This window comes from Mobula birostris, chromosome 19 (assembly GCF_030028105.1).
Source record: "Mobula birostris isolate sMobBir1 chromosome 19, sMobBir1.hap1, whole genome shotgun sequence".
NCBI lineage: Eukaryota > Metazoa > Chordata > Chondrichthyes > Myliobatiformes > Myliobatidae > Mobula > Mobula birostris.
The window spans coordinates 65308596-65324300 of record NC_092388.1 but is presented as its reverse complement, the minus strand read 5'-3'; the positions used below and the strand labels follow the sequence as shown (position 1 = coordinate 65324300).

General features: G+C 45.0%; 1 protein-coding gene across 2 annotated transcripts in view; it reads left to right on the top strand.

Annotated features, from left to right (window-relative positions):
- The window catches only part of LOC140212660 (coagulation factor XIII A chain-like), a 154572-nt gene that overhangs the window by 2669 nt on the left and 136198 nt on the right, over positions 1 to 15705 (top strand). The window contains exon 2 of one of the 2 annotated variants that reach the window (XM_072283751.1): positions 14138 to 14311. In XM_072283751.1, the coding sequence (XP_072139852.1) occupies positions 14152 to 14311 (160 nt within the window). In that variant the 5' untranslated portion in view covers positions 14138 to 14151. Of the gene's footprint in view, positions 1 to 14134; positions 14312 to 15705 lie in introns of both variants that reach the window. The other variant, XM_072283752.1, reaches the window with a different exon arrangement.

The window sequence follows — 15705 nt, the reverse complement described above, 5'->3', positions numbered from 1 at the left end:
CCGCTTTGTGGTGCACCTGTGCTGATGGAGATGTGGAGCAGATATTGTCACTAATCCAAACTGACTATAGCCTGCATACAAGGAAATGAAGGATCCATTTACACAAGGAGGCATGAAGATCTTGGTCTTGGTGTTTATTAATTAGTTTTGAGGAGATGATGGTATCGAATGCTGGGCTGTATTCAGTGAAGAGCATCCTGATGTAGGCATCTTCACTGACCAGATATTTCGAGGTTGAATGAGGAGCCAATGAAATGGTATCTGCAGTTGACCTGTTGTGATGGGAAGCAAATTGGAGCATAACCAAGTTGCTTCTCAGGAAGGAGTTGATATATTTCATCACCATTTGCACAAAGCATTTAGTCACAGTGGATATAAATCAGGAGTTCCCAGCCTAGGGTCCATGGACCCCTTTGTTTAATGGTATTGGTCCATGGCATAAAAAAGGTTGGGAACTCCTCATGTAAGTACTACTGGATGGTAAGTACAATTAGATAAGTGCTGGAAGTGCAGGTTCAAAGTAACTGGATAGAGGCAAAATATTTTCACTAGAAAGTGGATCTCATCTGAGAGAGCTGTGAAGACAGGAGCTTTTATCCCATTTTAAAGGCATTTGAATACGTACTGACTAATGATTCTGCTGGAAATGAATTGAATTGCCTCTATAACTTACATCCTTCATATACATGAGGAGTAAAAATCTTTACATTATGTCTCTGTCTAAATGTGCAATGTGCAATTATAGTAACTTATAATATTATGTGCAACAGGATAGTCAATATAACATAGAAATACAGTTGTGTCGGCATGAATTGATCAGTCTGATGGCCTGGTGGAAGAAGCTGTCCCGGAGCCTGTTGGTCCTGGCTTTTATGCTGCGGTACCGTTTCCCAGATGGTAGCAGCTGGAACAGTTTGTGGTTGGGGTGACTCGGGTCCCCAGTGATCCTTCGGGCCCTTTTTACACACCTGTGTTTTTAAATGCCTTGAATAGTGGGAAGTTCACATCTGCAGATGCACTGGCCTGTCCACACCACTCTCTGCAGAGTCCTGCGGTTGAGGGAAGTACAGTTCCCATACCAGGCAGTGATTCAGCCAGTCAGGATGCTTTCAATTATGCCCCTGTAGAAAGTTCTTAGGATTTGAGGGCCCATACCAACCTTTCTCAACCGTCTGAGGTGAAAGAGGCGCCTTTGTGCCTCTTTCACCACACAGCCGGTATGTATAGACCGCGTGAGGTCCTCGGTGATGTTAATGCCGAGGAAGTTAAAGCTGTTCACCCTCTCAGCCCCAGATCCATTGATGTCAATAGGGTTAGCTTGTTTCCATTCCTCCTGTAATCCACAACCAGCTCCTTTGTTTTTGCAACAACGAGGGAGAGGTTGTTTTCTTGACACCACTGTGTCAGGGTGATGACTTCTTCTCTGTAGGCTGCCTCATTATTATTTGAGATAAAGCCAATCAATGTACTGTCATCAGCAAATTTATTTAGCACATTGGAGCTGTGGGTGGTGACACAGTCATGGGTATACAGAGAGTAAAGAGGTGGTTTAGCACACAGCCCTGAGGGACACCTATGTTGAGGGTCAGAGGGGCAGAGGTGAGGGAGCCCACTCTGAGCACCTGCCAGTGATCTGACAGAAAGCCTAGGATCGAGCTACACAAGGCAGGGTGAAGGCCCAGGTCTCTGAGCTTCTTGTTGACCTTGGAGGGAATTATGGCGTTGAATGCTGAGCTGTAGTCCAAGAACAGTATTCTCACATATGCATCCTTCTTCTCCAGATGTGTAAGGACAGCTGTGGCTATTGCGTCAGTATCGGTAGGTGAATTGTAGGGGTCCAGAGTGGGTGGTAGCAAGCTGCAGATGTAGTCCTTGACCAGCCTCTCAAAGCATTTGCTTATTATTGAGGTGAGTGCGACAGTCGTTCAGATACATTACCTTGGTCTTTTTAGGGACAGGGACAATGGTGGATGTTTTGAAGCAGGAGGGCACTCTGCACTGGGAGAGGGAAGAGATTAAAAATATCTGTGAACACACCTGCCAGTTGTGCTGCGCACATCCTGAGTACCCGCCCTGGGATGCTGTCCGGTCCCACGGCCTTGTGACCGTCCACTCGTCGGAAACACTTGCGTACTTCGGTCCCAGAGATGACCAAGTTGCAGGTTACATCAGCAGCTCTCCTCAGGGGCTCAGTATTGGCGATATCGAATCGATCGTAAAAAAGACTTAGCTCGTCTGGGAGAGAGGCAGCGATGTTGGAAACTCCACAGCTCAAGACTAAGCTATTTTGTAATGTGTGCAAGGACCTCTGGGGTGTAAACTTTCCATACTTATGATTCCTTGAAAACTGCATTGTATAATGGAGGAACATTGGCATTATTAGATTTATAGCTTTAATTTTAACCCACCAATAGTCTTCCAAGAACAAGTTAAAATAAATAATTATTTGCAGGATTACTTCATTTTTATTTTGTGTCACCCTTAGGTAAACATTGACTAATAATTTCAATGTGACACTCAGCAGTTTAGTTTTTCCTAGAGCACTCCGAACAATAACACCTCCAACAGCAAACCCATACTAAGGCACCTCGAGAGTAACACCTCCAACAGCAAACCCATACTAAGGCATGTCAGAAGAATGTGTAGAATGAGATTTTGGATCAGATGATCAAAACCTCAGGCAAATGTGAAGGTTTTGAAGTGCTTCTTAGAAGAGGAAAAAGGATGTGGAGAGGATGAATGAAGGAATTCCAGAGCCTGGTGGCTTGTCAGTGCTTGGCGTCTCAGCTGCTGGTGACATGATCAGATTCAGAGCTGTTCAAGAGACCAGAAATGGAGGATTGAAGAGACTTCAAGCTTTAGTGGAATTGAAGGAGGTTAAGTGTTGAAGTGATGTAAAAACATGGTTATTTAAATTCAAAGTTTTACTTAACAGGAAGTCAATGTAGTTGAGTGAACAGAGCTTCAGACTCACAAATACGAGAGAGTTTGCACATGCAGGAATGTGAGTGTGTTGCCTAGAGTTTGTTTGATTGTTACACTTGAGTCTGCATTATTGCTTCCAAACAAACAAGAGAAAATCTGCAGGTGCTGCAATTCCAAGCAACACACACAAAATGCTGGAGGAACTCAGCAGACAAGGCAGAACCAATGGAGAAGTGCACAGTCAACGTTTCGGACCGAGACTCTTCAGCAGGACCAGAGAAAAACAGTTGAGGAGTAGATTTAAAAGGTGGAGGGAGTGGAGAGAGAAAGATCAGGTGGTAGGTGAAACCTAAAGGCCGGGGGGGGACGTATTAAAGAGGTTGGTGAAGATACAGGGCTGGACAAGGGGAGTCTGATAGAAGAGGACAGATGCCATGGAAGAAAGAAAAGTGGAGAGGAGCGCCAGAGAGATGCAATGGGCTGGCAAGGAGATAAGGTGAGAGAGAGAAAACGGATGGGGAATGGTAAAGGGGAAGGTGAGGGGATATTAACGGAGGTTTGAAAAATTGAAGTTTATGCCATGAAGGTGCGTATGAGTGTGTGAGCGAGACTGTGTGAGTGAGAGTGTGAAGTTGTGAGTGTGAGTGAGGGTGTGAAGGTATGAGTGTGTGAGCAAGAGTGTGAAGGTGTGAGTGTGTGAGCGAGAGTGTGAAGTTGTGAGTGTGATTGAGAGTATTGTCATAAGGGGGTGCTGGAAGTGGACCCATATGCAAGACACAGACACTGAAGTATGGGAACAGGACAAGGTTTATCAAGAAAGCAAGGGGAGTCAGGAAGAAATGACACTGGACATGGACACAAGCCCTGGATGAGACAAGGACACCGGGCCTGGGCTAGGACTAAGACTAGGAAAGTGGGACCAGGGCAAGGAACTTGGAACTAGGAGCCTGGGCTACGACCCCGAGCCAGAGACTGGACAGGGACCCGGAACCTGGGTCTTGACTCGGGCTCGGACCCCGGATCTAGGCGAGGACAAGACGTGGCTACAGGACTGGAGTGGAACTCCTGCACAGGATGAGGTACATGGACAGAATGAAAACACAAAGCCTTGACTTGGACAGGACAAGGTTCTTGGACGTGGCTACACGACCGGGCGAGGTTCTTGGACATGGCTACATGACCGGGCGAGGGGACTCTAGCACAAGGCAGGGTGAGGTACTCCAGGGCAGGACTTGGCTCTTGGACTCGGCTTGGGTAGGCCCTTGGGTACGGAGCCGGGACTCCTCCTTGGAGTGCAGGGCCAGGACCCTTTCTAGGATGCAGGGGTGGGATGACTGCCGAGGTAAACTGCCGAGGATTCAGATAGGAACGATCCAGCACAGGACGAGGAATCTCCAGCACTGGGCTGGACGAGGCACATGGACAGGACAAGAACACAAAGCCTTGACTTGGACAGGACTGGAACACGCCGCCTGGAACTTGGAAGACAGGAACACCGAACACAGAGCCGGGACCCCTCCTTGGGAACAGGACTTAGGGCTGCGACTCTGCTTTGACAAGGACACTAAACACAGGAACACAAAGAGACAGTTCCAAACTAAACGAAAGATTGTTCCTTATCTTGGCATGATAAGGCTCCGGTCTCACTCCGGCGGTTGAACCAGACGGCGATACAGGAGAGGACGCAGGCAAGGTAGCAGGCGAAGGTAACGGACGAAGGTTACAGACGAAGAATAGTGCTAAGTAACTGTTGAGATAAACTGCCAAAGTAACTTCCAGGGATTCAGATGGGGAGTGGAGGGGAACAGTCCAGCAGGGAATCCTTGGTTTGCAGAGATATTTATGTATCAGCCCAAAACGAGAATCAGGTGCCCAATAGAACAAGGAAATACAGGAAAACCTGGAACAAGGATCAATGAACTGGACAGTGACCCGGAATGCAGATTTCACAGACAGGACCATGACAAGTGTGAAGTTGTTGATAAGTGAGGGAGAGTGTGAACATGTATATCTGTGAGTGAGAATATGAAGGTGTGGATCTAAGAGTGAGAATGTGAATTTGTGTATGTGTGAGTGAGTGTGTGAATGTGTGTATGTGTGAATGAGGGTGTGAAGGTGTGTAGATGTGAGTGAGATTGTGAAGGTGTGTGTGTGTGAGTGAGATTTTGAAGGTGTGTATATGTGAGTGAGAGTGTGAAGGTGTGTATGTGTGAGTGAGAGTGTGGTGTGTATGTTTGAGTAAGTATGAAGGTGTGCAAGTATGGGTGAGAATATGAAGCTGTGTGTGTGAGTGAGAGTGTGAAGGTGTGTATGTGTGAGTGAGAGCATGAAGGTGTGTATGTGTCATGTACCCCGTACTGTTGTCTGCATGAAGCCACACTTAGACTGGAAGAACAACACCTTATAGAAACCAGCAGAATGGAAAACACTTTGGAGTCCGGTATTGCTATTAACTAATGGTATTTATTAGTAACTACGCAATTCAGTAATATAAATGCAGATATATCAAACAGGTTAGCAATGATTATATATATTAGTGATGGAGAGGGAGAGGTGTTTGGTTCTTCAGGTGAGATCATGCTGTTGATCTTCCCATTGTCCTCCAAATTCCTTTAGAAGTCACCGACTGTGACCACAACAAAGGGGACTATTCTTCTCTGGTGGAATTATCAACCCAGACGAGGGTCGGACACATGAATAACTCCCCACCAGTCACACCCTTTTCACACTGTGAGAGCCACTGATCGATCCGCCTGATCGATCCTCCAAAACCCACCTTTTCTGTGGGCACAACAAAGCTCATTCAGTGTCCAAAACAGTTCATTGAGGTAATTCAGGACCCCGTCACACCCCCTTCCTTTTAGAAAAAATTGTGACACAGGCAAAATTTTAGTTTAACTGTAAATTACAAAGTTTGAAGCAGTACCTGTTTAATTATCAGATAACAGAGCAAAAATGCGTACAGTTTCTAACTTAACATCTAGATAAACAACCAGCTATAATGTTGTCAGTAGCTTTCACATGTTTGATTTTTAAGTCATACTCTTGCAATATCAGACTCCAAGGGGAGGAGAAGATGGTGGGACGACGCAGTGCGCGCGGCTGCTCCGGAATGATATCTGTATTTGTTAAGTAGGGGACCGTGCACAATCCTGATTTGATGGAGATAGACATGAGAGGTATGGAGGAACATCTGGAGAAACTTCTGAAACGCCCGCTTTGCTGCCGCTGCTACTATGCAATCGAGAATCTCTGGAGGGGAAGGCCCCAAATCCTCAGCTTTGCCTATTGCTTGGTGACCGGGGCCGAGGTCGAAGCACTCAGCAGAGATGTTGCTCGGTGTTCGGTGCCGGAGGGCTGGTTGGAGGCTCGAAGCTTTCAGACGAACTCAAGAGCCGACTGTGGTCGGGTGCTTCCAGGGTGCTGCATCGGCAAGTTTGCGGCGCTGGAGGTTCATGGCAGCGAGAGTTTTTCTTCCTTCTACCGTCTACCGTCTGCGTGAGATGATGGGACTTTCGAGAGACTTTGAGACATTTTACCGTGCCTATGGTCTGTTCTTTATCAAAGTACAGTATTGCTTTGCACTGTTATAACTATATGTTATAATTATGTGGCTTTTGTCAGTTTTTCAGTCTTGCTCTGTCTTGTGTTTCTGTGATATCATACTGGAGGAGCATTGTATCATTTCTTAATGCATGCATTACTAAATGACAATAAAAGAGGACTGCGTGTCCTCATAATCTAATAATCTAATCTAATTTAATAACCTTCTATTCTTATCCTTCATCTTAGTTAGAAACACCAACGGACTGTAAACCACAAGTGGTCTCCGGGCAGGACAAACATAGACTTCAAAATGTTGTCAAGCCAGAATAAGTGATAGCAACTCCTTTTCAACAGTGGAATAATTTTTCTGATGCACATTAAATTTCTTTGAGAAATAAGCTACTGGGTGTTCAATGTCATCCACACCTTTCTGTAACAATACTACCCAGCAGCCGTCACTAGCGTCTGTTGCTGTAGAGAATAGTTTTGGAAAATCAGGTGCTTTTAGCACAGGGTGATAACACAGGATGGTTTTCAGACATTCAAATGCCTCCTGGCAAAGGTCATTACATACAAATCTTTAACTCTTCCCTGGGAGTTTTGTTAGGGGGAAAGCGATATCTGCAAAGTTCTTACAAAACTGTCAGTAATACCCAACCATTTCCAAAAAACTCCTCAACGCTTTCTTGCCCGTTGGAACGGGAACCTCAGCAATAGCTTGAACCTTGGCCTGTACAGGAGCCAGTTGGACCTGGTCTACTACATAGCCAAGATATGTAACAGTAGCATGTTCAAACTCACTTTTATCAAGGTTCACGGTAAGATTGGCTTTGGAAAGTCTGTCAAATAGTTTTTCTACCGCTGCAATATGCTCTTCCCACGTGTCATTCCAGACCACTAAATCATCGATATAAGCCCCTGCATTTTCTAAACCTCTAATTATGGAATTGATCATTCTTTGAAATGTCCCTGGAGCATTTTTTTTCATCCCGAAGGGTAAAACATTATATTCATACAGCCCAGAAGGTGTGACAAACGCTGAGATTTCACTGGCCCTCTCTGTCAAAGGAACACACCAATATCCTTTTAACAGGTCAATCTTTGTAAGGTATTTCGCCTTCCCCACTCTATCAATACAGTCATCCATTCTCTTTCCTTGTTCCTTCTTGTTTCCAATTTCTTTTTCAATGTGTGAGTGAGTGTGTAAAGGTGTGTATGTGAGAGTGTGAAGGTGTGTATGTGTGAGGGAGAGTGTGAAGGTGTGTATGTGTGAGTGAGGGTGTGAAGGTGTGTGTGTGAGGGAGAGTGTGAAGGTGTATGTGTGTGAGTGAAGGTGTGAAGGTGTGTGTGTGAGGGAGAGTGTGAAGGTGTGTTTGTGAGGGAGAGTGTGAAAGTGTATGTGTGTGAGTGAAGGTGTGAAGGTGTGTGTGAGGGAGAGTGTGAAGGTGTGTGTGTGTGTGAGTGAGAGTGTGAAGGTATGTGAGTGTGAGTGAGAGTGTGAAGGTGTGTTTGTATGAGTAAGAGTGTAACGGAGTGTGTGAGTGGGAGTGAGAGTGTGAAGGTGTGTGTGTGAGTGCGAGTGAGAATGTGAAGGTGTGAGTGAGGGTGTAAAGGTGTGTATATGTGAGTGAGAGTGTGCAGGTGTGTATGTGTGAGTGAGAATATGAAGGTGTGTATGTGAGTGAGAGTGTAAAGGTGTGTATGTGTGAGTGTGTGAAGGTGTGTATGAGTGAGTGAGAGTGTAAAGGTGTGTATTTGTGAGTGAGACTATGAAGGTGTGTATGTAAGAGTGTGAAGGTGTGTATGTGTGTGTGAGAGTGTGTATGTGTGTCTGTGTGAGGAAGAGTGTGAAGCTGTGTCTGTGTGAGGGAGAATGTGAAGGTACCCTGACAGAATATAAGGTGTTGTTCTTCCAGTCTAAGTGTGGCTTCATGCAGACAATGGAGGAGGCTTATTGGATAGACATATTGGAATGGGAATGGGGAGTGGAATTAAAATGGGTGACCACTGGGAGATCCTGCTTTTCTTGACAGACAGAGCATAGGTGCTTGGCGAAGCAGTGTCTCAAACTACGTTGGATCTCACCGATATACAGTAGGCCACACCGGGAGCAGAGACACAGTATATGACCCCAACAGACCCTCTGGTGAAGTGTCTCCTCACCTGGAAGGGGCCCTGAATGGTTGTGAAGGAGGAGGTGTTGGAGCATGTGTAGCACTTGTTCCACTTACAAAGAAAAGTGCGAAGAGGGAGATCAGTGGGGAAGGACTAGTGGACAAGGGAGTCATGGAGGGATAGATTCTGCGGAAAGCCGAAAGTAAGGGGGAGCATATGATGTGCTTTGTTGTGTGATCCTGTTGGAGATGGAGGAAATTTCAGAGAATTATGTGCTGGACGTAGAGGCTGTGGGGTGGTAGCTGAGGACAAGAGGAAGCCTATCCCTGGTAGGGTGGCAGGAGGATGGGGTAAGAGCAGACGTGCATGAAATGGAAGAGATGTAGTTGAGGGCAGCATTGATGGTGGTGGAAGGGAAGACCCTTTCTTTGAAGAAGGAGTACATCTCCTTTATTCTAGAATGAAAAGCCTCATCCTGAGAGCAGATGTGGTGAGATGGAGGAATTGAGGGAAAGGGATGGCGTTTTTACAAGTAACAGAGTGGGAGGAGGTATAGTCCTGGCAGCTGTGAGAGCCCATGGGTTTGTAATAGACATCAGTAGATAAGCTGTCGCTAGAGATAGAGACAGAGAACTCGAGAAAGGGGAGGGAGTTGTTGGAAATGCACCAGGTAAATTTGAGGGCTGGGTGGAAGTTGGAGGCAAAGTGGATGAAATTGGCGATTTCCGCATGGGTGCAGGAAGCAGCACCAATGCAGTCGTCAATGTAGCATAGGGAAAGTGCGGACAGTCACCGGTGTAGGCATGGAACATAGACTGTTCCACATAGCCAATGAACAGGCTGGGTTAGCTGGGACCCGTACAAGTGCCTATGACTACACCTTTTGTTTGAAGGAAGTGGGAGGAGCCAAAGGAGAAATTATTTAGAGTGAGGACAAGTTCCGCTAGGCGGAGGGGAATGGTGGTAGAGTGACCTACACAGAGGGCATACCAACGCAGAGCTAACAGGAGTCACCTACTACACATTTCCAAATCATCACCTGCAGCCTATTTAAACCCAGCTCTCATGCACAAACCTTGTACTTGTTCTGCCATGTTTTATGGCCCTGGTGGCTTGTTGCTTTACAGTTTGTTATTAAAGTGCTTGCTCACCACTAAATTGTCTCTGTTGCTCTGTGTTTGGGCCAAGCCTCCTCTACATTCCCTACAATGATTAGCAGAGTCTGTAATAATGAACTTTTGAACCTTTCAACCTTTGCCCTTTGATGTATTTGGCATGGTTGAGTGCACCTTGAGCCAAAACATGAAGCCCTGATGCCAGCCTGCATAGCTCCCTGGGTCATGAAGATACGCAAGGCTCCAAACCACAACAAGGTTGTGGTACACGTATGCACAGGTGTAATGAAAAAATTATTTGCAACAGCATCACAGTCACATAGCATCATATCAGCAGCATTCACAAAAGCAAAAACCATAAATTATACAACACATGATTCTTACAAGACTGAATGTGAGGACAAAGTAATCAAAGTGGTCATAGTGATGCTATACAGTTCTGATTTTATAGAGAGAGTGAGGGAAATTTGGTTTAGAGTGTATTAAAGGCATGGATAGGGATTCCAATATCAGCAGAACTTGGCCAAGGTACAACAGCTGATGATCTGAAGATGGAGGGGGGAGCTTTAGTAATCATGTGGATGGCAGTTGCAAAGCTCAACCAAGAGTGAAATGTGTCAGTAAAGTTGCAAGCAGTCCAGTTAACTGTTAGACAGCCACCAGGCAGGCGATAACAATTACTATTAACAAGGAACACACATCAAAGTTGCTGGTGAACGCAGCAGGCCAGGCAGCATCTGTAGGAAGAGGTACAGTCGACGTTTCAGGCTGAGACCCTTCGTCAGGACTAACTGAAGGAAGAGTGAGTAAGGGATTTGAAAGTTGGAGGGGGAGGGGGAGATCCAAAATGATGGGAGAAGACAGGAGGGGGAGGGATGGAGCCAAGAGCTGGACAGGTGATTGGCAAAAGGGATACGAGAGAATCATGGGACAGGAGGTCTGGGAAGAAAGACAAGGGGGGGGACCCAGAGGATGGGCAAGAGGTATATCAGAGGGACAGAGGGAGAAAAAGGAGAGTGAGAGAAAGAATGTGTACATAAAAATAAGTAACAGATGGGGTACGAGGGGGACGTGGGGCCTAGCAGAAGTTAGAGAAGTCGATGTTCATGCCATCAGGTTGGAGGCTACCCAGATGGAATATAAGGCGTTGTTCCTCCAACCTGAGTGTGGCTTCATCTTTACAGTAGAGGAGGCCGTGGATGGACATGTCAGAATGGGAATGGGATGTGGAATTAAAATGTGTGGCCACTGGGAGATCCTGCTTTCTCTGGCGGACAGAGTGTAGATGTTCAGCAAAGCGGTCTCCCAGTCTGCGTCGGGTCTCGCCAATATATAAAAGGCCACATCAGGCGTACCGGATGCAGTATATCACCCCAGCCGACTCACAGGTGAAGTGTTGCCTCACCTGGAAGGACTGTTTGGGGCCCTGAATGGTGGTAAGGGAGGAAGTGTAAAGGCATGTGTAGCACTTGTTCCGCTTACACGGATAAGTGCCAGGAGGGAGATCAGTGGGGAGGGATGGGGAGGACGAATGGACAAGGGAGTTGCGTAGGGAGCGATCCCTGCGGAATGCAGAGAGAGGGGGGAGGGAAAGATGTGCTTAGTGGTGGGATCCCGTTGGAGGTGGCGGAAGTTACGGAGAATAATATGTTGGACCCGGAGGCTGGTGGGGTGGTAGGTGAGGACCAGGGGAACACATGCCCTTACACTTCCTCCCTTACCACCATTCAGGGCCCCAAACAGTCCTTCCAGGTGAGGCAACACTTCACCTGTGAGTCGACTGGGGTGATATACTGCGTCCGGTGCTCCCGATGTGGCCTTTTATATATTGGCGAGACCTGACGCAGACTGGGAGACCGCTTTGCTGAACATCTACGCTCTGTCCGCCAGAGAAAGCAGGATCTCCCAGCGGCCACACATTTTAATTCCACATCCCATTCCCATTCTGACATGTCTATCCACAGCCTCCTCTACTGTAAAGATGAAGCCACACTCAGGTTGGAGGAACAACATCTTATATTCCGTCTGGGTAGCCTCCAACCTGATGGCATGAACATCGACTTCTCTAACTTCTGCTAGGCCCCACCTCCCCCTCGTACCCCATCTGTTACTTATTTTTATGCACACATTCTTTCTCTCACTCTCCTTTTTCTCCCACTGTCCCTCTGATATACCTCTTACCCATCCTCTGGGTCCCCTCCCCCTTGTCCTTCTTGGAATAGGCTAAACACAACTTTGAGGGCCAGCACTGGTTGAAAATGGAGACTATATCAGGTGGAATTCATTCTCTCAGGGAAAGGTTGAGGTGAACAGCATAACGAGCTGTTTTAGCTTGGGAGGGGGGAGGAATGGGTTAATAGAGGCTGGTGAAGAAAAGTGTGAGTGGGAAGGATGCAGAGAGGCATCAAAGTAGATGTGGACAGTGTAATTGAATGTCTAATTGGGTGCTACAGCTGTACCATACCATTCTATAATCTTGTAAGGTTATTGGGGAAATGATGTCCAACAGGTACATACTGTCTAAAGTAGGCATTGATAACAATCTATATATTTTTCAGGTTTTTTTCAGATATATTTCAGGTACAGTGTACAAAATTGTTAACATTGTAAAAATGATAATGATCAAATATTTGACTGTAACCAATTCAGGAGAACTCTGAGAGGTTCTGCGAAATGCATACCCTCCCGTGGTGTAACCTCAACACAATTGAATCTAAATTCTTGTGAAACTGAATGAATATTAGAAAGATTTCTCATCCCCTCTCCAAGAACATTCTCAGATTTCTCCTCCAGCTCTACCCTCCTGTAAGATCCACAATGAATTACTCTTCCTACGGAATTACTCTTCCAATGGCACTTGACTCAAAGAGCATTTATTATTTATGTGCTTGACTAATGACTCTCAGTGGCGTCATGGGGCCAGTAACCTTCATGAATGCAGTAAGATGGAACTGATTGGTTGAGTTTTCATCTAAGAACACTTAAACAATTCTAGAAAATGTTCATTCACCTGGTTTTGGTAGCTGAACTCCACTGGGCTTTTTGTTTCAGATGGCCAGTGTTGTTACACATGGAAATTCTAGGTTCTACCATGGACACAAACGCCCAGCTGATGTACAGCTTACACATGTGAATGAGTGTTTGGAAGGTGGGCTGGGTGGATGAGGATAGATTTGTCTGTTGCTGTGGGAAATGCAGGCGTCTTCTGCCAGGTGAAAACTTGGTTCATGGCTGCATTTCTGACGTGAACTGTCTAGGTTATGAACAGTACACAGGATCAGAACTCTGACATAACTTGGGAAGGACCTGCCCTCAATTAAACAAAACAAGAGTTTTAAGGTGAAAGATGGAAATTTTAAAGTGGATCAGAGAGAAAGTTTTTTGACATAGATAGTGGTTAATGTCTGGCACTCACTCCCAGAGTTGGAATCAGATACATTGGTTATGTTTAAGAGATGTTTGACAGACATTTCAATAAGCAGGACTCCCGAAGAAGGGCCTCGGCTAGAAACATTCACTTCCATAGATGCTGCCAAACCTGCTGAGTTCCTCCAGCATTTTGTGTGTGTTACTTTAGAAGAATATTGACCTAGTGTGAGCAAATGGGATTTATGTAGATGGACAAAACCACAAGACATGGACATGGTGTTTCAAAGGGCCTCTCCCTGTGCTGGGCAACTCTGTGACTATCTGACTTGTGTCTAGTTTGCAGGAGATAGACTGTAACCCAGAGAAGAATGATTTGTATCTCCTCTGTACACTCAATGACCACTTTACTAGGTCTCCTCCTGAGCTACAGAGAGTGTGCATTCATGGTCTTCTGCTGTAGCTCGTCCACTGCAAGGTTCAACATGTTATGCATTCAGAGATGCTGCTCTGCATGCTACTGTTGTAGCACATGGTTATTTGAGTTACTGTTGCCTTCCTGACATCTTGAGCTAGTTTGGCCATTCTCCTCTGACCTCTCTCATTAACAAGTTGTTTTTCCCCACAGAACTGATGCTCACTGGATGTTTTTTTGTTTATCGCTTTTTTTGGGGTTTTTTTTTTTGCTTTTAGTTTTATTCTCTGCAAGCTGTAGAGACTGTTGTATGTGAAAATCCCAGAAGAGCAGCAGTTTCTGAGATACTCAACACACCCCATGTGGCAGCAACAATCATTCCAAGTTCAAAGTCACTTAGATCACATTTCTTCCCTAGTCTGATGTTTTGGTCTGAACAACAACTAAACCTGTTGACCATGTCTGCATGCTTTTATGCGTTGAGTTGCTGGCATATATTTGACTGATTAGATAATTGCACTAATAAGCAGATTCAGTGTACCTAATGAAGTGGCTACTACGTGTATGTTGCTAAGCTTTGGTCAGGTTTTTTGTTTTGCTTTCCATCAATCTATTAATGTGTTCTACTAATCTTATTCCATCTCTGTTTCAGCAGGTTGGGAGTTAGAGATGTCTGAATCAAGCATTGCTAATCCAAACAGGAGAAAGCCATTGGCTTCACACGTTGGGCGGAAGACCACCCCTTCCAATAATTCCAATGCTGAAGAGAATGACGTCCCTGACTTTCAGCAATTTGGACTCATTCCTAGAGGACCACCTAATCTGCGAGGTAGTTAATGCAGAGCTTTTAAATGTTTCGCATATCTCCATCACTGTTGTTCTGGTATAATTGATGAACTAATTTAAATAACTGGCAAGTGATTTGAGTCTGTTTTTTTGTGAGCATTTATCTGGGATGCAGAAGTCTATAATGGTGAAGAACTTAGCAGACTGGGAACCAGTTGACATTGTGAAATGTCATTACTTAAGGAGGTTTATTGATTAACTGGTTGACAGTTTGATAGATTTAAGAAAACAGCAGGTTAGAGTGCACGCTGTAAATGCTTCAAATTGAAATTGTAGTTCTTCCTATTAACACAGTGGGCGATTGGGACATTCAAAAACGTAAAGACTCACTGCTTCATCATGCCATACTCCTGACCTGAAATCAATTCCTTTGCAAATAATAATCTATTAAACAGAGGCTCACTGGTTTCTGCAGTGCAACTGAAATTAACACAAAGAGAAGTACGAAGAAGTGGTTAATTCCATACACTGACAAAAGGATCTATTTTGTTGAGTTTGATGTACATGTAGGTTGGAGAATGAAAAGTTATCATTGTAACTGACATTGTGTAATCCCATCCAACCACATTAGAAAACAAGATAAGCCTTTTATTCTGCTGCCAAGTGCTGTTGGTTCCAAGTGAGCCCGATTGATTGCAGTAGCTCGAGCAAAAGTGTACATATTTGTTGCATTATAGGCAAAGTTCTACTGTTCTAAATAACTTTTTAGCCAGGATCTTTGGCAGTTTATCTCCAAATGGGTTTCCACAACTCTGTAACCCAATCTTTTTTAAAAAATTCCTGCACTCTGTACTAAAGCTCCCCAATTAATATAGATATCTATCTTCCTTTTCATATAGTCCCTCAGTCATCAAGAGACTGACTCTGTCTGTTCTTACTTCACTATTTTATGTAAATTTGTTAAAATATCCCTCTTCTCAAAATATTCCAAAAGTTGGTGTTCTACTGGGAATTTGGTTTGAATTCCCCTCTTCAATAAATAATAAGGTTAAATCACAGCTCCTCATCAAGAACAAAGGATTGGTTTAAAGCAAGGAGCTGGAAATAAAATTAAAAACCCCCAAACTGCGACAGTTATGTAAATTTAAGATTTTATTTGAATGGCTACAAATTGTAACTACATTTTTGACAGGGAGTTTAAACTAATGGAGTGTTGTTCTGGCATTAAGAACCGTTCCCACCCTTGATCAGTGAAGTGGCGATAGGTTTGACTCAGGCTGGAGAAATATTAATCTGATGCTGGGTACTGGATAGCTCTTTGAGAACAAATATATTCTTGAGACAGAAGGCTGTATATGCCAGAATCTAGAGCAACCCACAAAACGCTGGAGGAACAGATTGGAGCAGGCAGCATCTGTGGAGGGATATAGTTGGGTT